Source organism: Phoca vitulina, unplaced genomic scaffold (genome assembly GCF_004348235.1).
Source record: "Phoca vitulina isolate PV1807 unplaced genomic scaffold, GSC_HSeal_1.0 scaffold67, whole genome shotgun sequence".
NCBI classification, from domain to species: domain Eukaryota; kingdom Metazoa; phylum Chordata; class Mammalia; order Carnivora; family Phocidae; genus Phoca; species Phoca vitulina.
In genome coordinates this window covers 1695484-1717425 of record NW_022589770.1, presented here as the reverse complement: position 1 = coordinate 1717425, position 21942 = coordinate 1695484, and the positions used below count along the sequence as shown (strand labels likewise).

Sequence of the window (21942 nt, the reverse complement as noted above, 5' to 3'; positions counted from 1 at the left end):
CTTATGTAGTTTATGGGGTTAATCTATTCATAAACTGAATTATCTATAATATTAGCATATAAAGGCACAAGTTTTCTTAAATACATTATATACTACAAGATATATTAATATTACACCCTCCCCCAAACATGTTGTTAAATAGAAATTATCATCCCAGGTAAGCATTTGTGAAATGAACATTCAAGCTTTTAGTCTACACTAATAGATTTAACAATTCAATGGAAAACTGCTTACTCTCTCTGACCTTTTTATTTTGGCAATCAGAAAGGTGTCAAACTGCATCTTTACTTCTTATATTTCCTTCTCTTATCTCTGTGTGTCTGATTCGAAACCTCATGTTACTTGCCATGAAAGGTGGACTTGCTTCCTTTTTCCTTTGTTGCAAAGAATCAGCTATATGGAGGAGAGGAGGGCCTGAGAAACTTTTCTGCCATGAAGTGTTTGAGAAATCTATCGCCACATTCTTACTGCACAGTAAAGTGTCAAGGGCTGTAAAGATTTAAGTGTGACCTCTTCATCCCACTGGTATGGTGGGATAGAAACTGAAAATACAGGTATGCTCCAGTTGTAAATAGAAGAGATACTGGAATACTTCCTTGTGAAAAGAAGCAGTGTCAGTTACTTTTTGATCATGCACAATTTGTTTTGCTTCAGGGAAGTCAGGCAAATCCATATATGAAAAATCTTGATTGTCTTCTTAAAGACATTCATACTAATAAATCAGACCATTTTAATTTATAATATAAAAATAAAGGTAGCAACTAATAATTACAAATTTCAGTATCATTTTAAAATGTGATATTGTTAATATTGCTGTAATGTGTTGATTGTATGTGATTTCCTAAATTGTGTGTGTGTGTGTGTGTGTGTGTGTATAGAAAGTGTCACTTAAAAAAGTAACACATATAGAAACAAGCTTTGTGAAAGTATTCAGGTATTTGATAAAAGACATATTTTAGAATATAAAGCTTTGCACACCAAATTTTGACTCAGAATTCTGCTACTCATATTCAAGAGTTTAACTTAGAGTTGGTCTGCATATTAGAGACATCAGAGGCTAATGAACTGATGCTTTGTAGCTACTTTATTCTGAAGGGGCTTTGTTATGCTTGCCAGAGGACCCCTTGCTCCTGCTTTGTTGGTCTCACTCTGTACTCAGCCAGAGGATTTTGGTCTCATTTACTTTTCATGCTGAATACTTTTTACACTGCTGCTCTCTCAAGATGAGTTTAAGAGCTCTGATCATTTCTGTTGCCTTGGCATTATTATATAACACTTAACCCTTCCCTAAATTTTTTTACTGAAATACTTGGTAAATTTTCCTATATGTTCATCACCCACTCTCTATACGATGTTGTGGTATGCAGAAGAAAATATATTAAGATTGGTGATACTGTTGAATAGAGTTTTGACTTGTATATTTAGTACATTTTAATGTTACAGTGAATTATAAGTCCATGAGTAAAAAATAAAGGGTAAACTTGTTAATTTATTTAAATTTCTGATATGGCAAGAGAAAAAAATTATTTTGAAATTTCACACATAAATATTTTCATGAAATTGTATCACATATACCTTCTGGGAAAGTAACTATTTAAAAAATGTTAATACTGTCTCTTTTCTCCAAAAGGTTTAATTTTTAGATATCCAGAAGATGATTATGAGTCATTTCCTCTCTCAGAATCTGTACCTCTCTTCTGCCTTCCCATGGGAGCTACTATTGAATGTTGGGATCCTCAAACTAAATACCCACTTCCAGTTTTTTCAACTTTTGTCCTCACAGGTTCTTCTGCTGAAAAGGTATATTTTTTCCTCTTTTATTAAACCTATATTGTCTGTGTTTTTATCCCATAAAATAATTAATATGATGTCAGTTTATTTGAATGTTAGGATTATTTGGCCACCATATATTTTGGGTTAAATTTGGACTGTAGTGCCCAAGGTGAGAAGTCAACCATGAAAATTGGCATCAGGATGAAGCTACCTCTGGAGCTTCTACAGAAGCAAATATAAAGTCTTTCTAGAGCGATACCCCCAAAATCCAAGCCTCAAGATGATATTATACTAAAAGTTAGAAGACATAAATACCATAGGAAGAATCAACAGCTTTGTAAAGCTGGATTAGACCCTGAAGATACTGAATTGATACAATGACAATATTAAAGATATAAATTAAATATGTAATTGAAATGATTCAAGATGTCAAAACATCAGGGAAGAACAGTGTATTTTGTGAAATAAGTAGACTGGGAAGAGAATCAGACATCTAGAAATGAAAAATATGGTCCTTAAAATTAGAATCACTGAATGGTTTGAACAGCAGATAAGACATACATGCAGGGAAAATTAATGAAGTTCAAGATAGGTTACCTCAGATGTGGCAAAGAAAAACATCTAAGAGAGTTTAAAAATGTAGAGGATAGAATCAAAAGGATCAGTGGATATTTAATGAATTCCAGAAGGAGAGATTGGAAAAGGGAGAGGCAGCATTTTAAGGGATATTGGTTGGTTGTTTTCCAGGGTTGATGAAAAATTGAGTCTTTTAGATTAAAGATATACTTTGAACCTTCAGCAGAAAGGTTCATATTATAGTGAAACCATAGAACACCAAAGAAAAAAAGCAACCAGAAAGAAAACACGTACTTATTTCTAAAGAGACAACTATTAGATTGTTGGCTAATTTTTCAATGACAACATTGAGGCTCAGAAGACAGATAATATATTAAAATGGAGGGAGTAAGCAGAGATCAGTTTAACAGCATATAGAAAGTACTGGCCAGGCTTTGCAGAAAATGGCAAAGTAGGAGGATCCTGGGCTTACCTCATCCCATAGGTATATCTAGGTAACACTCATATCAGTGTAAAGAACCCAGAAAACAATCTGAAGATGGGCAGAACAAATGTAGAGAAGAGGCCACGTGAAAGAGGGTAGGAAGGGCAGAGAAGTGGTTGGGAGCTAAAGGGACATGCATGGACTGTCTGTGGGAGGGAGGGATATCACTAGCCCGGAGAAGGGAGGGAAATAGACCCTCACACTGAGGAGCCTGTGTGGGTAAGACAAATCCCCATAATATTTGGCTTTGAAAACCAGAGGGCGGGTGGCGCCTCAGTGGCTCAGTTGTTAAGCGTCTGCCTTCAGCTCAGGTCATGATCGCAGAGTCTTGGGATTGAGCCCCGCATCGGGCTCCCAGCTCTGCGGGAAGCCTGCTTCTCCCTCTCCCGCTCCCCCTGCTTGTGTTCCCTCTCTCCCTGTCTCTCTCTGTCAAATTAAAAAAAAAACAAAACAAAAAAATTAAAAAAAAAAAAAAGAAGGGCTGAATTTCATGAGTTCTTACAATCAGTGGGGCTTAAAGCCTGGACATTTAAAAATCAGCAGGCTAGGTTCTAGGACAGCAGGGTGAGTGAGAGGAAACTCCTCACTCTTTTTTTTTTTTAGATTTTATTTATTTATTTGACAGAGAGAGACAGCGAAAGAGGTAACACAAGCAGGGGGAGTGGGAGAGAGAGAAGCAGGCTTCCCGCTGAGCAGGGAGTCCGATGCGGGGCTCGATCCCAGGACCCTGGGATCATGACCTGAGCCGAAGGCAGAAGCTTAACGACTGAGTCACCCAGGTGCCCCGTGAGTCCTCACTCTTAAAGAGATAGCACAACAAACAGTCCACAGTTATACAGCATGGAAGCAGCAGTTTGAAAACTGGGGCATAGGGAGGGAGAGTTATTTATTCATCTCAGAGTGTATCTTTAAGGGTAGGGTTCCCTGAGTGACTTCTCCAAAACAAAGGAGCTGGCAGGTGCCATTTCCCTCCCCCCACCTCCCAGCATAAACACACAACTACCTGTGGGAACCATTCACTATCTAAGTTGATTAAACTGCATCCCGCCCCTCCAGCCAGGCCTGCCTCCGTCCTAGTGCTGTGAGTCCCCTCCCCCAGAAGACTGGCTCAAACCTTGCCAACACCAAGTCTCCCGACTGTGCGCTTTGTGTGGCCTCAGTCCTGGTGGCAGTGGCTGGTTACCTCCTGTGGAGGATGCATGCACCTTGTTAAAACTGAGCACCCCACTGGTGTATGCTTTGCAGGTCAGCCCCAGCTGGCTCTGGTCTTGGCAGCACTAGCACATCCCCTGTGGAAGAGGACTGACCAGCACAAAACTAATAGGGACTGTGTACACCATCCCCCTCCCCCCAGCATGGACTTTGCCAGTTACCATGGCTGGTCTTGGCAGTGGAGGCATGTCCCCTGTGGGAGAGGACCAGCATGTACCTTGTTAAAACTGCGTGGTCCACCCACTACTTTCAAGAGCAGGAGACTTAGGTGACTTTCCTAACTCACAGAAACAGACACAGAGTTAGACAAAATGATGAGATAGGAATATGCCCCAAATGAAAGAACAGGATAAAAATAGCAAGAAGCCTAAGCGAAGGGGCGCCTGAGTGGCTCAGTTGGTTAAGCGTCTGCCTTCGGCTTGGGTCATGATCCCAGGGTCCTGGGATCGAGCCCTGCATCGGGCTCCTTGCTCAGAGGGAGCCTGCTTCTCCCTCTCCCTCTGCCTGCTGCTCCTCCTGCTTGTAGTGTCTCTCTGTCAAATAAAGAAAATAAAATCTTAGAAAAATAATAAAGATTAAAAAAAAAAAAGAAACCTAAGTGAAACCTATAAGTAATATGCCCGATAGAGAATTTAAAGTAGTGATCATAAAGATACTTACTGAACTTGAGAAAAGACTGGAGGACATCAGTGAGACTATTAAAAAAGATTAAAAAAGAACCACTTGGAGATAAAGAACACAGTAATTGAAATTAAAAATACACTAGATGAAATAAATAGCAGACTAGAGGAAGCAGAAGAATGAAACAGTGACCTGGAGATCAGAGTAATAGAAAGTAACCAAGCTGAGCAGGTGAGAGAAAAAAATTATGCAAAATGAGAAGAGGCTTAGGGAACTCAGTGACTCTAAAAGCATAATAAAATTCTCATTATAGGGATCCCAGAAGAAGAGAGAGAAAAGGGAGCAGAAAATTTATTTGAAGAAACAATAGCTCAAAACTCCCCAAATCTGGGGAAGGAAACAGAAATCCAGATTTAGGAGACATTGAGAAGTCCCAACAAAATCACCCCAAGGAGGTTCACACTAAGATCCATAATAATTAAAATGGCAAAAAGTAGTGATAAAGAGAGAATTTTAAAAGCAGCAAGTGAAAAGAAGACAGTTAACATAGAAGGGAAACCCCATAGGCTATCAGCAGATTTTTTAGCAGAAACTTTGCAGGCCAGAGGGAGTGGCATGATATGTTCAAAGTGCTGAATGGGAAAAATCTGCAGCCAAGAATACTCTTATCTAGTGAGGTTATCATTCAGAATAGAAAGAGATAAAGAGTTTCCCAGACAAATAAAAGTTAAAGGAGTTCATGACCAGTAAACCAGTCCTACAAGAAATGTTAAATGGGACTCTTTGAGTGGGAAGGAAAGGCCATAAATAAAAATAAGAAAAGTGGGAAGCATAAAAACAGTAAACATAAGTGAAACATCTGTGAAAATCAGTCAAGGGACTCACAAAATAAAAGAATGTAAAGTATGGGGCACCTGGGTGGCTCAGTGGTTAAGCGTCTGCCTTCGGCTCAGATCATGATCCCAGGGTCCTGGGATCATGTCCCACATCGGGCTCCCTGCTCGGCAGGAAGCCTGCTTCTCCCTCTCCCACTCCCCCTGCTTGTGTTCCTGCTCTCACTATCTCTCTCTCTGTCAAATAAATAAATAAAATCTTAAAAAAAAAAAAGGAATGTAAAGTATGATACCATATTTCTAAAATGTGGGAAGGAGAAGAATAAAGAATGGGTTCAAACTTAAGCAACCAGCAACTTAATATAGACTGCTATATGCACAAGATCTCATACACAAACCTAATGGTAACCACAAATCATAATCCAGTAATAGATATGCAAAACATAAAGAGAAAAGAATCCAAGATATTACTAAAGCCAACTTATCATAAGAGAAGAGAGGAAGGGAATAAAGGAACAGAGAAGAACTACAAAAACAACCACAAAACAAGTAACAAAATGGCAATAAATACATACCTATCAATGATTACTTCGAATGTAAATGGACTAAATGCTTCAATCAAAGGAAAAAGTATAATGGAATGGATAAAAAAACAAGACCCATTTATATGCTGCCAACAAGAGACTCATTTCAGCACTAAAGATACCTGCAGGTGAGGTGGAGAAGAATTTCTCATGCAAATGGATGTCAAAAGGAATCGGGTAGCAATACTTATATTGGATAAAACAGACTTTTTTTTTTTTTAAGATTTTATTTATTTATTTGACAGAGAGAGAAGGAGCACAAGCAGGGGGAGCGGGAGAGGGAGAAGCAGGCTCCCCACTGAGCAGGAAGCCTGATGTGGGGCTCAACCCCAGGACCCTGGGATCATGACCTGAGCTGAAGGCAGATGCTTAACCAACTGAGCCAGCCAGGCACCCTGATAAAATAGACTTTAAAGCAATTACTGTAACAAGAGACAAAGAAGGCACCACAAACACACACACACACACACACACACACATACATACATACATACATACATACATACATACATACATTTAGAGGGAGAGGGAGAGATAGAATCTTAAGCAGGCTCCACACCCAGTGCAGAGCCCAATCTCACAATCCTGAGATTGTGACCTAGGCCAAAATCAAGTCAGATGCTTAATTGACTGAGCCACCCGGGCGCCCCAAAGAAGGACACTGTTAAAGGGTACAATCCAACAAGAAGTTACAACAATTGTAAAAATTTATGCACCCAACACAGGAGCACCCAGATATGTAAAACAGTTAATGACAAACATAAAGGAACTCATTGATAATAATACAATAATAGTAAGGTACGTTAACACCCCACTTATGTCAATGGACAGATCATCCAAACAAAATCAACAAGGAAAACAGTGGCTTTGAATGGATTTAATAGATATATTCAGAAACCAGATGGATTTAATAGATATAGTCAGAAAATTTCATCTTAAAACAGCAGAATACACATTCTTTTCAAGTACACATGGAACATTCTCTAGAATAGATCACATATTAGGCCACAAAACAAGTCTCAACAAATTCAAAAAGATTGAAGTCACACCATGCATCTTTTCTGACCACAACACAATGAAACTAGAAATCAACTGTAAGAAAAAAACCTGGAAAGAGCACAAATACATTGAGGTCAAATAACATGCTACTAAACAATGAATGGGTCAACCAAGTAATCAAAGAAAAAAATCAGAAAATACATGGAGACAAATAAAAATGAAAATGCAATGGTCCAAAATCTTTGGGATGCAGCAAAAGTGGCTCTAAGAAGTTTAATAACAATACAGACCTACCTCAAGAAGCAAGAAAAATCTCAAGCAACCTAACCTCACACCTAAAGGAGCTAGAAAAAGAAGAAAGAAACAAAACTCAAAACCAGCAAAAGGAAGGAAATAATAAAGATTAGAGCAGAAATAAATAATATAGAAACTAAAAAAACAGTAGTATATATCAGTGAAACCAGAAGCTGGTCCTTTGAAAAGATCAATAAAATTGATTCTAGATTTATCTAGCTAGATTCATCAAAAAAAGAGAACTCAAAAAAAAAAAAAGATCAGAGATGAAAGAGGAGAAATAACAGCTGACACCGTAGAAATACAAAGAATTGTAAGGGAATGTTATGAAATTATATGCCAACAGACTTGTCAACCTAGAAAAACCTAGATAAATTCCTGGAAGCATGTAACCTCCCAAAACTGAATCAGGAAGAAACAGAAAATTTGAACAGACCAATTAACAGCAATGATACTGAATCAGTAATAAAAAAACTCCCAACAAAAAAAAGTCTAGGACCAGATGGTTTTACAGATGAATTCTACCAAACATTTAAAGAAGAGTTAATACCTATTCTTCTCAAAGTTTTCCAAAAAATAGAAGGAAAACTTCTAGATTCATTCTATGAAGCCAGTACCAAAACCAGATAAAGACAGTACAGAAAAAGAGAACTATAGGCCAATATCTCTGATGAACATAGATGCAAAAATCCTCAACAAAATATTGGCAAACTGAATCTAAGAATACATTTAAAAAAATCTTTCATCACAATCAAGTGGGATCTATTCTGGGGATGCATGGGTGGTTCAATATTTGCAAATCAAACCACACAATATATCACATCAATAAGAGAAAGGATATGATCATTTCAGTAGGTGCAAAGTACAACATCCATTCATGATAAAAACTCTCAACAGAGTAGAGTTAGAGGGAACATGCCTCAACCTAATAAAGGCCATATATGAAAAACCCACAGCGAACATCATCCTCAGTGGAGAAAAACAGAGCTTTCCCCCTAAGTCAGTAACAAGCAAGGATGTCCACTCTCACCACTTACTTAACATAGTATTGGAAGTTCTAACTGCAGCAATCACACAACAAAAAGAAAAGACATCCAAATCAGCAAGGAAGAAGTAAGACTTTTATTATTTGCAGATGACATGATACTATATATGTAAAACCCTAAAAATTCCACCAAAAAACTACAAGAACTGATGATGGAATTCACTAAAGTTGAAGGATACAAAATCAATGTGCAGACATCTGTTGCATTTCTATACACTAATAATGAAGCAGCAGAAAGAGAAATTTAAAACAATCTCATTTGCACCTGCACCAAAAAAAAATACTTAGGAATAAGCATGACCAAGATGGTGAAAGACTTACACTCGGAAATGTATGAACATTGATGAAAAGAATTGAAGATGGGGGTGCCTGGGTGGCTCAGTTGTTAAGCGTCTGCCTTTGGCTCGGGTCATGATCCCAGGGTCCTGGGACAGAGCCCCGCATCGGGCTCCCTGCTCAGCGGGAAGCCTGCTTCTCCCTCTCCCACTCCCCCTGCTTGTGTTCCCTCTCTCACTGTGTCTCTCTCTGTCAAATAAATAAATCTTTAAAAAAAAAAAAAAATTGAAGATGATGCAAAGAATTGGAAAGATATCCTATGCTCATGGATTAGAAGAACGAATATTGTTAAAATGTCCATACTATCCAAAGTAATCTACAGATTTAATGTAGTTCCTATCAAAATACCAACAGCATTTTTCAGAGAGCTAGAACAAACAATCCTCAAATTTGTATGGAACCACAAAAGACCCTGAATAGCCAAAGCAATCTTGAAAAAGAGAAAGGTGAAGATACCATAATTCCAGATTTCATGTTATATTACAAAGCTGTAGTAATCAAAACAGTATGGTACTGACACAAAAATAGACACAAATCAATGGAACAGAAGAGAAAGTCCAGAAATAAACCCACAGTTACATGGTCAATGAAGGAGGCAAGATTATGCAATGGGAAAAAGACAGTCTTTTCAACAAATGATGTAAGGAAAACTGGACAGGTACATACAAAAGAATGAAACTAGATTACTTTCTTAACCATACCCAAAAATAAACTTAAAATGGATTAAAGATCTAAATGTGAGACTTGAAACCATAAAAATCCTAGAAAAGATCATAGGCAGTAATTTCTCTGACATAGGCCATAGCAGTATCTTTCTAGATACATCTCTTGAGGCAAGGCAAACAAAAGCAAAAATAAGCTGCTAGGATTACATCAAAATAAAAAACTTCTGCACAGGGCGCCTGGGTGGCTCAGTCGTTAAGCGTCTGCCTTCGGCTCAGGTCATGATCCCAGAGTCCTGGGATCGAGCCCCGCATCGGGCTCCCTGCTTGGCAGAAAGCCTGCTTCTCCCTCTCCCATTCCCCCTGCTTGTGTTCCTGCTCTCGCTATCTCTCTGTCAAATAAATAAATAAAATCTTTTAAAAAAAAAAAAAAACAACTTCTGCACAGCAAAGGAAACAGTCAACTAAAAAGCAATCTATTGAATGGGTGAAAATATTTTGCAAATAAAATATCTGATAAGGGGTTAGTATCCAAAATATATAAAGAACCTATACAACTCAACAGCAAAAAACCCATAATAAACCAAATAGGCAGAAGACATGAACAGACATTTCCTCCAAAGAAGACACACAGATGGCCAACAGGCACATGAAAAGATGCTGAACATCACTCCTCATCAGGGAAATGCAAATAAAAACTACAATAAAATATCACCTCACACCTGTCAGAATGGCTAAAATCAACACAAACAAGTGTTGGTGAGGATGTGGAAAAAAGGGAACCCTTGTGCACTGTTGGTGGGAATGCAAACTGGTACAGTTGGTGTGGAAGACAGTATGGAGGTTTCTCAGAAAAATTAAAAATAGAAGGGACATGTGCACCCCTATGTTTATTGCAGCAGTATTTAAATTATTGAAGCAGTCCAAGGGTCCATTGATAGATGAATGGATAAAGAAGAAGTGGTATATATATATACAATGGAATATTGTTCAGCCAGAAAAAGAATGAAATCCTGCCTTTTGCAACAACATGGATGGACCTAGAGAGTATAATGCTAAGTGAAACTAAGCCAGAGAAAGACAAATACCATATGATTTCACTCATATATGGAATTTAAGAAACAAAACAAGTGAACAAAGGGGGAAAAAAGAGACAAGCCAAAAAACCACTCTTATCTATAGAGAAAAAGCAGATGGTTACCAGAGAGGAGGTGGGTTGGAGGATGGGTGAAATAGGTAAAGGGAATTAAGAGTATACTTATCTTCATAAGCAACTGAGTAATATATGGAATTGCTGAATCACTGTATTGTATACTTGAAACTAATATAACACTGTATATTAACTATACTGGAATTAAAATTAAAAAAGAAATACTAGCCTTAAAAGATGAATAATAGAACCCCACTGGAATAAAAAAAATCTGTTTATTCGAAGATACCGGGGGTGCCTGGGTAGTTCGGTTAAGCAACTGATTTCAGCTCAGGTTATGATCCCAGGCTCCTTGAAACTACTTGTCCCTCTGCCCCTCCCCCCATGCGTGTATGTACTGTCATGCTCTTTCTCTCAAATAAATAATCTTAAAAAAAAAAATAGATACCCTTAAGAAGGTGAAAAAGCAGGTCACAGGCTGGGAGAAAATAATGCAATATATTGGTCTTGTGTCCAGAGTATATAAAGAACTTACACATTATCAGCAAGGAAAAGAAACAACTCTGTGGCCCAGCAGTTACACTCTTGAGCTTATCCCAAAGGAAAAGATTGTATATATTTTCCAAAAGACATGTATATGCTTTATTTGTAATAGTAATTGAAAAAGTATATAAAGCAGTAATAATGACATAAACAATAATTTAAAATAAGAAAGATGGTGAAATTATTTTAGGAAATAAAAAGTAAATCTATGAATTTAGTAGAAATTTGAAAGTTAAAAGCTGTCTTAGGAAATTTGATAAAATAGTTTATTGAAAAGTATAACTAACCAATGCTGACTCTTGTGGATCAAGTAAAACACATCTGTGGCCTCATTCTACAGGGTGTAAGTTTAAAACCACCGTATTAATGATAATGAAGGTTAAGTATCCAGCATAATGTCTGGAACATAAGTAAAATACACACTGAATGAAGGCCAATTCTCTATTAACTGGGTTGTTTACAACTAAGGTAAGTGTTCAGCTAAGAATTATTTATAGCTCTCATTGAAAGATAAATATACATGAAAATTTTAAGATCTTCCAACACTTAAGAGTTACTAAATTTACTTTGATTGGTGGAGAACAACAAAGCCTCATTGAGATGCTTTTGTCATATTGCTTGTTAAAAATCTCTTGAGATCTTTGAAATAATTGTATCCAGGAGAGTTGTATTTGTGAAGACAAGTGTTAATGTGATACACACACACTATATATATGTGGTGATATGTGTGTGTGTATATATAGTGTGTGTATGTATATATACATACATATGTGTGTATATATATAGTGACTAAGTAGTTATAAGATTTATAAAAGAGAGGTATCACTATTTGTTTCCAGAACTTTTTCATTACCTTAAACAGGAACTTCCCCCACCCCTACCCCTGGTTCCTGGTAATCTCTATTCTAGTTTCTACGAATTTGCCTATTTTAGGAAGCTCATATAAGTGGAATCATAAAATATTTGTCCTTGGTGTCTAGCTTATTTCACTTAGTACAGTGTTTCCAAGGTTCATCCAGTATCTATCAGAATTTCATTCCTTCATTCCTTTTTAAGGATAAATAACATTCCATCGCATATATATACCACCCTTTGTTTATCCATTCATCTGTTGATGGACTTTGGGGTTGTTTCCACCATTTGTCTATTGTGAATAATGCTGCTGTGCACACTGGTGTACAAGTATCTGTTTGAGTCCCTGCTTTCCGTTCTTTTGGATATATTCTTATTAGTGGAATTGCTGGATCATATGGTAATTATTTTTCAAATTTTGAAGAAGCTGCCAAATTGTTTTGCACAATAGCTGTGCCATTTTATATTCCCACCAGCAGTGTTTGAGGTTTTTCTTATCAAAGTGTTTCTTTTGTAATCAGAGATAAAGAGAAATTTTTAAAAACAAACTCAAGTTTTGTAATGGAATTCTGTTGCTTTGTAGGTATATGGAGCTGCCATCCAGTTTTATGAACCTTACTCTCGGGAACTTCTGACAGAGAAACAGCTTATGCAACTGGGCCTGTTGACCCCTGTGGAGAGAAAAGTGGTCTCCAAATCCATCAATTCAAACAAATGCATTTGTTTACTCTCACACTGGCCTTTTTTTGAAGCTTTTAGAAAATTTCTCATGTTTATCTACAAACTTTCTGTGTCTGGACCACATCCTCTTCCCATTGAAAAGTATGTATAATGATTAGATGTCTGGTGGAAAAACTGGGTGTATATGTATACATTTCATTGTTTACCTGACTTTAAGCAGAAAAGTTTGAAGGGAAGAAAGATCAGTCACCTTACTTTTTTACTTGTTCCCTTCTTCACCTGAATCATTGGTTTTAAAATTGAGGAGTGGTGGTTAGAATGATGAAATAATAATCTTTTGAGAATTCAACTGAAGAAGGAACTCATTATACAGTGCACTGAGTGTGTCCTTCCTATTCATTCTCTAATAACCAAGAGAAGAATAGCTATTATACACATACACCTGAACCATACAAATGGACATTCCTGGTTCTAACTATAAAGCATCTCTAAACTGATGTAGAAATTAATAAGGGTGAGTTAATTGATGCTAAAAATGAGGTTTTGGTTTTAGCATTGAGAGATCCTAGTTTTCCACTCTATTTGTAATTCCCTTTGTCATGGAAATCTTCTGTAAGCAAGAAAAATATATGTGGAGCTGCTGCCTTTAATTTATTTGTTTTTTTTTTCTTTTTTAAATTTAAATTCACTTAATTAACATATACTATATTATTAGTTTCAAAGGTAGAGTTCAGTGATTCATTAGTCTTATATAACACCCAGTGCTCATTACATCACGTGCCCTCCTTAATGTCCATCACCCAGTTACCCCATCCCCCCCCAGCAGTCCTCAGTTTGTTTCCTGTAGTTAAGAGTCTCATATGCTTTGTCTCCCCCTCTGATTTCATCTTGTTTTATTTTTCCCTCCCTTCCCCCATGATCCTCTGGCTCAGTTAGTGGAGCGTCTGACTCGATCTCAGGGTCATGGGTTCAAGCCCCCACGTTGGGTGTAGAGATTACTTTAAAAAAAAAAACAGGTTTTCTGACTTCTAGTGGCACACTGACTTTTGTTTATTATAGTTAATGATTTATTTATCCTCCTAACAAACAAGAGGTGTCAAGAGCTTTATGGAAATATAGTATGCGTAAACAGACTTTTCATACAATTTCAGAAATTTCACATTATAGCAGAAAGACTATCAGCAAAGCATACTAGTTAGTGGAAAGGTAAGGGCAGTTATTTGACTTTCATGTTGTACTCTTAGGATGCCAAACTAATAGTTCATAGTTCTAGATTTAACTTTGAACTTTCAGGTTAGCTTAAAATTGTTTGTAAAACTTAATGTTAGGGACAAGTTAGCAACCTTTCGAAAAATTAAGATTCTATGAATAGTTTGAGGAAATAAAATCAGTGTATGTGATCAAAATTTTTTCTCAGATGAAATAATACTTTGCATGTTAGTGGCTCCTAAGAGCTCAAAGCTTTGGAGAAACTTAAGAAGCATTATTTGTAGGTGGAGAAATAAGGTAAGTGGTTTGCCCAGAGTTATAGTAAAAGAACTGTATTAATTAAATTAATATTTAATTAACATTAATTATTGGGATTAAATTCAGTATTAGTTTTAATTTATTGTATTGCAGTTAGTTGCTCCCCATACTGGCACTGGTAACCAGACAATAAAAATTAGCTTCTTTCATGAAAACTGTATTTGTGTTATTTTTATTTTCCTGGCAATATTAGGGTATATCAATACGGACTTTTAATCAGGAAATATATTGTGCATTTCAGAAGTTTAGTGGGATGAATACATTTATTTACACTAGATAAATTTATTTAACATAAATTTTAGGTAAGTGGTTTTGTCAGATCTGGAATGATATATATAATATTTAAAATTTGTTAAAATCTATGAAGCATTTTAGAAAAGTAATTATGATCTGTATTTCAAATTTTTTTCTAGGCACATTTCACACTTCATGCAAAACATCCCTTTTCCTTCACCACAAAGACCAAGAATCCTTGTACAGGTAATGAAAAACAAATATTTTTGAGGGAAGCTCTGCATATGTTCATTCTAGTCATTGCAGAGTGGATTCTATGGCCCTTTGAGTTTGAGGTGGAACAGTATGTGTCCATAAAGTCCTTGAATTTCCTGTATTTTATCTTTTATTTGGGTGGTCAGAATTGGAATAAATATAATCTTTGATTCATGACATTATCATCGTTGGTCTGTGCATGGCTTTTATGTAGCTGATTTTAATAATGTAAAACCCAGAATTCTGTTATGGGCATGTTTTTCAGTCAGAGCAACTAATAAGTATTAAATATGAAATGATTTGTGGTTGAAGGGAAAAAGTGAAATAGTCTATGAAAGGTCTTCAAACTTTCTATGTTAAAGGACCAGTTTCTTTTTATTTCCAATCAGTGGCAGACCTATATAAGTTTACAGCTTGTGAAAAGTGCACCTTACCATGTGAGCAGTGTAGACATGGACATGTCTGTGCCCTGTCCAAAGACAAGAGCCCTCTGATCATGTACTTGGGGGTAGGAGCAGTGTCATATTGCCATTAAAGTTTCTAAATGGTTTGCTCTCCATTTATATACAATCTTTTCCTGGACCAGTAACAGTTTGCAGACTGGCACTTCGAGTGGTACTGATCTATCTATAGAGGCAAGCTATTTAAAAATTGTTTTCTAAGATGTTATCAACATTATATATGATATGGTGGCATTAAGGCAAATATTGTTAATCTTGAATGTACTTCAGTTATGTACTTCAGCAGATATTAATATATAGTAATCGACTGCCAAATGCCTGCCAGTCTATAGAGTAAATAAACTTGAAGCTTTTAAAAAGCAGTTATTTCATAATTTTAAAATAACTGTGTTTTAAACAGTTAACTGAAACAAAATTCAGTTGAATTAACCATTTAATTTAAAAGAACTAATATAATACCTCTGAGTAAATACAGTTATTGTTTTATATCTTAGTATATTTCTGAAACTATGTCAGTTTGCATATTAAACTACTTTCTATATTACCCTTGATATAAATATTTAGGTTTCAAGATTGGCTTGATAATTCATCTTTTCTTTTTTTTTTTTTTTTTGAAGCTTTCAGTCCATGATGCATTAATATTATCACAGCCAGTTTCTACACCTTTACCACTAAGGTAATTAATAGTATCTAAAATGATATTTTCATTCACTTGGGAGAAGAATGCTTTAAAATATTTTAAGGGCTAGGATAATAAAGTTAAATGTTATCTTTTACATAAGGATAGCCTTAATGTTTCTATCTTTGATAGCTGGATGGATGGTGGGCCATCCACCATTTAAAAAATGTAATATTGATGAGCGTTGCAAGATTGGGTGTAGGGAATACCTCTGTTTTCCTTTCCTCTCCCCTCCTCGTATCCAGTTCGTAGCTAAATATTCGGGGTGAACTGATTTTAACCTCCCCAAATATCTCAAATCTGTTAGCTTCTGTTCATCTGCATCACTAGTCCAGATAGTATGATCTCTTACCTGGACAACTTTGTTACTACCCTTTTAATTGGTACTCTTTTTCTTTCATTTCATTATCCACACTGCAGCCAGGTGTCCTTTTGAGAATGCAAATATAATTGTGTTGTTTCTATTTTGACATAATCTTTTGCCCCTTTCTTACTATGCTTTAGTCACAATAAGTGTATTTCAATTTCCTGGAAATGATGGTAGCTTTTTCTTGCCTCATTGCCTCTGCATATGTTGGCTTCTCCCTAACTTCCATTCTTTTGAACTCAACTCAAATGATTCTTTGGGAAAATCTTCCCTGATAAACTCCCCTTTGTTACCAAAGGTTGAGTTTGAATCATTCTGTTATATTATCTCATTAAATTTGCTACTTCTCAGTGATAACTAAATCAGGACTTGAAATTAGCACTAGATTCTCAATCCTAATATTTAGGAAATAATTTAATAAGCAAATCGTAACATATTTTAGCGAAATAGTTCATAATCATCTTTTTCTCTTTTCTCCTAGTGGAGCAAACTTCAGCATTTTGTTAATGAATCTGGGTCCTGAGAATTGTGCGACACTGCTGCTCTTTGTTTTACTTGAGAGTAAGATTCTGCTACATTCTCTCAGGCCAGCTGTGTTGACTGGAGTAGCCGAAGCTGTTGTAGCCGTGAGTATAGAATTGTCCTTATAGTACAGGATAACTGACAGAATTCTAAAGGGAAATTTCCTTCAATGAAAGCAACTTTGAAATTACCAGGAAATGTTTAACATAAATATAATAGAGTGGCAAAGGGAATAGTAAGTATAAAGAAAAAAAGGTGACTTCTATTTGAGAGAAAATTTCAGGTTCTGATTTTTCATATATTAGAGTACTTCAGATAATCTATATGATTACATAACAAAACTCATGAATAAATCTTATTATATTAAACAAGAGACTGGCCAATTTCATCTGCCCTAAAATTATGCAAATGAATTACACAGTTAATCACTCCCAGTTTTAACTTTTAATCAGATTATTGTGAGCCAGTAACATAGGAAATTCTAAATGATTGTGAAATAGGATAATGTACAAATGCTTAGCTGTTATGTAAAACATAAATCAAATCAAGTCTTCCTCTGCTTTTTGATGGCTTCCCATTGCAATTAGATGTCTGATCATGTAGGGCTTTATAGATCATAGTATAGAATTTTGGATGTTCCATTTCTCCAACTTTATTTTTCATTATATGTTTAATTGAAAATAGTTGACTGTCCTGTCTTCCCTTCCCCATATTAAGAATGTAATTCACATGGAAATAAAGACCTATCTCTTTATTATCCCTGTGTCCTCAGCACTTATCACAGCTTACTAGCATGGAGTAAGTAAGCACTCAATAAATACCTGTTAAATCAACAAATGGGATATGTTTCCAAGATCTTAATTTGGTCAGAGAAATGCTACTATGACTAAAAACTGAAGTAACCAATGTGAGATAGTTTATGGGGAGCAGAGGTCCTCATTGTGTATTAATTTTCCAAACCTCCACAGTTGCATATGAAAGCAAAAGCCATTGTAACGTGAAAATATTTGTTAAGGAACTGAACAGTTTTAGAAATTCCCACTCCGTCCTGTAAAACATTAGTGTTTACCTATGTTCGTTGCTCAGAATCTTTGTGGCCCAGTGTCTTGATTGATTTCAGCAATATAGTGTAAGAACAGGTGGAAAAATTGTAATGTGTAATTGGAAATCTTATGCAAAATGCAAGATTGCATGAAATTTATGTAACTGATGTTGGAGAACTGCCTGAAATGCATGCAAAACCATTGATAAATGAGGATTTGGCGGTTGTTGAACTGCCTGAATTGCATGCAAAACCATTGATAAAGGAAGATTGGCAATTTATCATTTAAAGAAGAGAAAATGGAAAGGAATGATGACAGGGTAAGTCCTTCAGAAGGAGAATGATTTGAATATCAAAGAATATCAAAGAATTAATGGAGCCCCATAGCAAACATTGATGAAACCACTGAGTAGTTTTGTAAAAATGACCCTATTTATGATTGAGCTGTAAAAGTCAAAGGTGAATACAAGGGTGTCACATTTTGCTGTTAGTCTTGTTTTAAAAATTTTTTACATAGTTGCAAGTGTAATGTACCTTTTGTTGAATGGAAGATAGTTTTCACTGTAGGTATCTGAAGTCCTTGCAAGGTCCTTTGGAAGTGGCTCTGTCTGTCCTCTGATCTGATTTCCTGCTACTCTGCCCCCTGCTTACTCAGCTCCAATACACAAGCTCCTCCTCAAGCATAGTAGGCAGGCCCCATACTGTAGGGCCTTTGCTCTAACCGTTCCTTCTCTTAGAAGCACTCTCCTCCTAGATGTCTCCTAGATACCTCCTTTGGGTGTAGGCTCAGTTGTCACTTTCTTAGCCAAGTCTTTCCTGTTTGGCCTCTTAAGCAGTAGAACCTGCTCTCCTCTTTCCTGTTCTGAACTCTAATCCCCATCACTTGGCTTGCACTTAGCACTTCATGATAGGGTGTGTGTGTGTGTGTGTGTGTGTGTGTGTGTGTGTGTGTGTACACACACACGTCCTCTGTTTATTTTTGCTAGACCAGGTGGTGGCAAACTGTGGCCCACTGGTCAAATCCAGCTTGCCACCTGTTTGTAAATAAAGTTTTTCAGAAACATAGGTCATTTATTTGCATACTTCTTATGACTGCTTTCATGGGTGGAGACAAAGTTAGATATTGGTGAGAGACAATATGGCTCACGAGGCCTAAAGTATTTCCTGTCTTTCTTGTACAGAGTTTGCTGACCCTTTTGCTAAACTATAAATCTCAGGATGGCAGCAATCTTTGTTTTATTCACTGTTAATAGCCTCATCTAGAACAGTGCTTGGCTCATACTAAGTGCGGAAATATTTGACACGTCAATAAATGATTGAAGACAAAATCCTATCCTGAACAACCATCTGGAATAACTGGCAGATGTAATAAATGCTATAGGCATTTCTTTGGGATGAGTGATGATAGAGAAGAGACAGCAAGGCTTTTTATAGTAGAGGAAAACTTTTATCATCAGTGATTAGAATTTTCATATTAGCTGATAGTTAAAATTTTAGTCTGTTTTTTAATTTATCAAAACTTGAATTTTCACATATGACACAAGGTAGAGCTTTGTAAAGATTCTTGAGGTATGTTTTATATTGATTAGTATTTTTTTTTTTAAAGACTTTATTTATTTATTTGACAGAGAGAGACACAGCAAGAGAGGTAATACAAGCAGGGGGAGTGGGAGAGGGAGAAGCAGGCTTCCCGCTGAGCAGGGAGTCTGATGCGGAGCTCGATCCCGGGACCCTGGGATCATGACCTGAGCCGAAGGCAGATGCTTAACGACTGAGCCACCCAGGCGCCCTGACTAGTATTTTTTAAGATGCCAAGCTTCATTGAAGTTGGATCATTTTGTGTTTATTTGAGCAGTTAGGAAATTTTTTATTGAAATTTTCAGTTGACTATTACATTTTTAAGAGAATCATTTTAATTTTTTTCAGTCCTTGGAGCTCTTAGTTGGATTTTAGTCAAAGGTTATTTTGAGAATGAAATGCATAAGAGTTAAAGATCATGAGTTTGTTTTATAATTTTGGGGGGCAGTTTTCTCTCTCTGCTTTGACTTTTTCCAAAAAATGTGGATGTGGGTTTTATATGGCATTAAAAGAATTAGCATGCAAAGAGCTGTTAGCATTTTTATTGTGCTTGTGATAATTGTCATGCTTGAAGATTTTAATCACGTTGGTTCATAGTACTGCTTCGTAATATTTTATAGTCATTTAGTTTTCGGAATGAAGTGTAAGGTAAAAGAAACTGCACTTCACTGCTTTTTAATGGTCCCTTTCAGTAATATTAGTTAATGACATACTTTTCGTTGCAAATTTCAAATTTGGTTAATTTTTTAAAACTTTTTTCCCAGATGATCTTTCCATTTCAGTGGCAGTGCCCATATATTCCCCTTTGTCCTCTCTCACTGGCCGCAGTCCTTAGTGCACCTTTACCATTTATAGTTGGAGTTGACTCGAGGTATTTTGATCTTCATGACCCACCACAAGATGTTGTTTGCATTGACTTGGATACAAACATGTTATATGTGTAAGTTGATTCTTTTTATATTATCTCCCATTTATATTTTCACCCATCTGTAGTTACAGCTCATTGAAAGCATCTAGAAATATGCTATTTTTAATGTTGTTAATAAGTTTTCATCTTTAATACAGTGATTCTCAATGAGGGCAACTGTCAGAATCCTGGAAACTTTGGAAAAGAACATGTTCAACATTAGTTTATATTTTGATAATAATGTTGGCAGTAGGCAGAAAATATTTGTTTGTCAAAAGAGAATATGGATTTGGAAAAAAAAGGTTAAACACTGCTTTCAGAGCTCAAGAGATGATATGCTTTCTAGGTTTAATTCAAATTCCGTATATAAGCTTTGAAAAAATGAGTTTACCTGTTTGAGTTTAGTTAGAATATAGGATGATATTATGCCATTTCCTTTATTGTCAAGATTTGAATTTTTTAGGGATCTATTTTATTCCAGAGAAATTTTTTTTTTTTAAAGATTTTTATTTATTTGAGAGAGAGAGAGAGAGAGAGAGAGCGAGCACGAGCGGGGAAAGGGAGGGGGAGTAGCAGAGGGAGAGGAACAAGCAGACTTCCCACTGACCAGGGAGCTGGATGTAGGGTTCGATCCCAGGACCCCGGGACCATGACCTGAGCCGAAGGCGGACGCTTAACCAACTGAGCCACCCAGGCACTCCTTATTGCAGAGAAATTTATATTAAAAATAAGTCATACTTTGTGTTTACTAGAGGTGATAAAATGTACAGCAGTGGTGTATGTAGCTGAGGATTCAGAGACGAGAGTATGACATTAATAAAAGCAGCTCTGGGTCAATGTTCAAGAGCCAGTCTCCTTCCCCCCAACCCCAGGAAAAAAAAGTGGGAAAGGGCAGTAATTGTTGAAAATTCCTTAGTGTTGGTGCTAAACTCCAGATCCTGGAGTACTTTTATTCTTTCCTATTCTAGATTGGCAGAAAATAAAGAGAGTAAGAATTGTGGTGAGACTTCAGTGGTAACAGCAGTGCGATAGGTTGGGAAAATATCCCTAAGTGAACCAAAGGAATACGTAAAGAAGGAAGAAAACATTTCCTATCACTTTTTTTTGAAATGGATCTGCCATTTATTTTTGAAACTGTATAATTATGGTAGCTCTTTGCTGTGTATACTTTAACTTACTTAAAGTCTTGAAGTAATGAACCACTAAATATTTCCTGTGGCACACATTTTGTTGTTTTTCAGCTGCTATCCCTGAAAAACAATTATTTCAGGGTTGTATACATTGTGGTGCCCTTTGGTTTTCCTCTCTGTGAATTGGATTTTCCTTTTTTTGGTGCATTTTTCTATTAGATTGTTTGTCTTTTTCTTTTGATTTGTATCAGTTCTTTATATAATCTGGTTAATTCTTGGTCTGTTATATGCTTTGCAAATAGCTTCTCCCACACTGATTTGTATTTACATTCTATTTATGGTGTGTTTTGATGAACAGAAGCTTATTTTAATTGATCAAATTTATTAGTTTCTTTTTATTGGTTGTTATTTTTAGTTCTTGATTATGAAATCCTCTGCCTTGAGGTCATAAATATTATTCTTTCTTTCTTTCTTTCTTTCTTTCTTTCTTTTTCTTTTCTTTTCTTTTCTTTTCTTTCCTTCCTTCCTTCCTTCCTTCCTTCCTTCCTTCCTTTTCCTTTCCTTTCCTTTCTTCTTTTTCTAAATTTTTTATTTT

The 21942-nt window shown here is 36.2% G+C and overlaps 1 protein-coding gene across 4 annotated transcripts in view; it reads left to right on the top strand.

Moving 5' to 3' along the window:
• DENND4C (DENN domain containing 4C) overlaps positions 1 to 21942 on the top strand; it is a 137280-nt gene that overhangs the window by 46548 nt on the left and 68790 nt on the right. For all 4 annotated transcript variants that reach the window (XM_032392472.1, XM_032392470.1, XM_032392471.1 and 1 more), the window contains 6 exons: positions 1631 to 1800; positions 12548 to 12786; positions 14586 to 14652; positions 15740 to 15798; positions 16650 to 16794; positions 20075 to 20250. In XM_032392472.1, coding sequence (XP_032248363.1) covers positions 1631 to 1800; positions 12548 to 12786; positions 14586 to 14652; positions 15740 to 15798; positions 16650 to 16794; positions 20075 to 20250 — 856 coding nt within the window. The remainder of the gene's footprint in view (positions 1 to 1630; positions 1801 to 12547; positions 12787 to 14585; positions 14653 to 15739; positions 15799 to 16649; positions 16795 to 20074; positions 20251 to 21942) is intronic.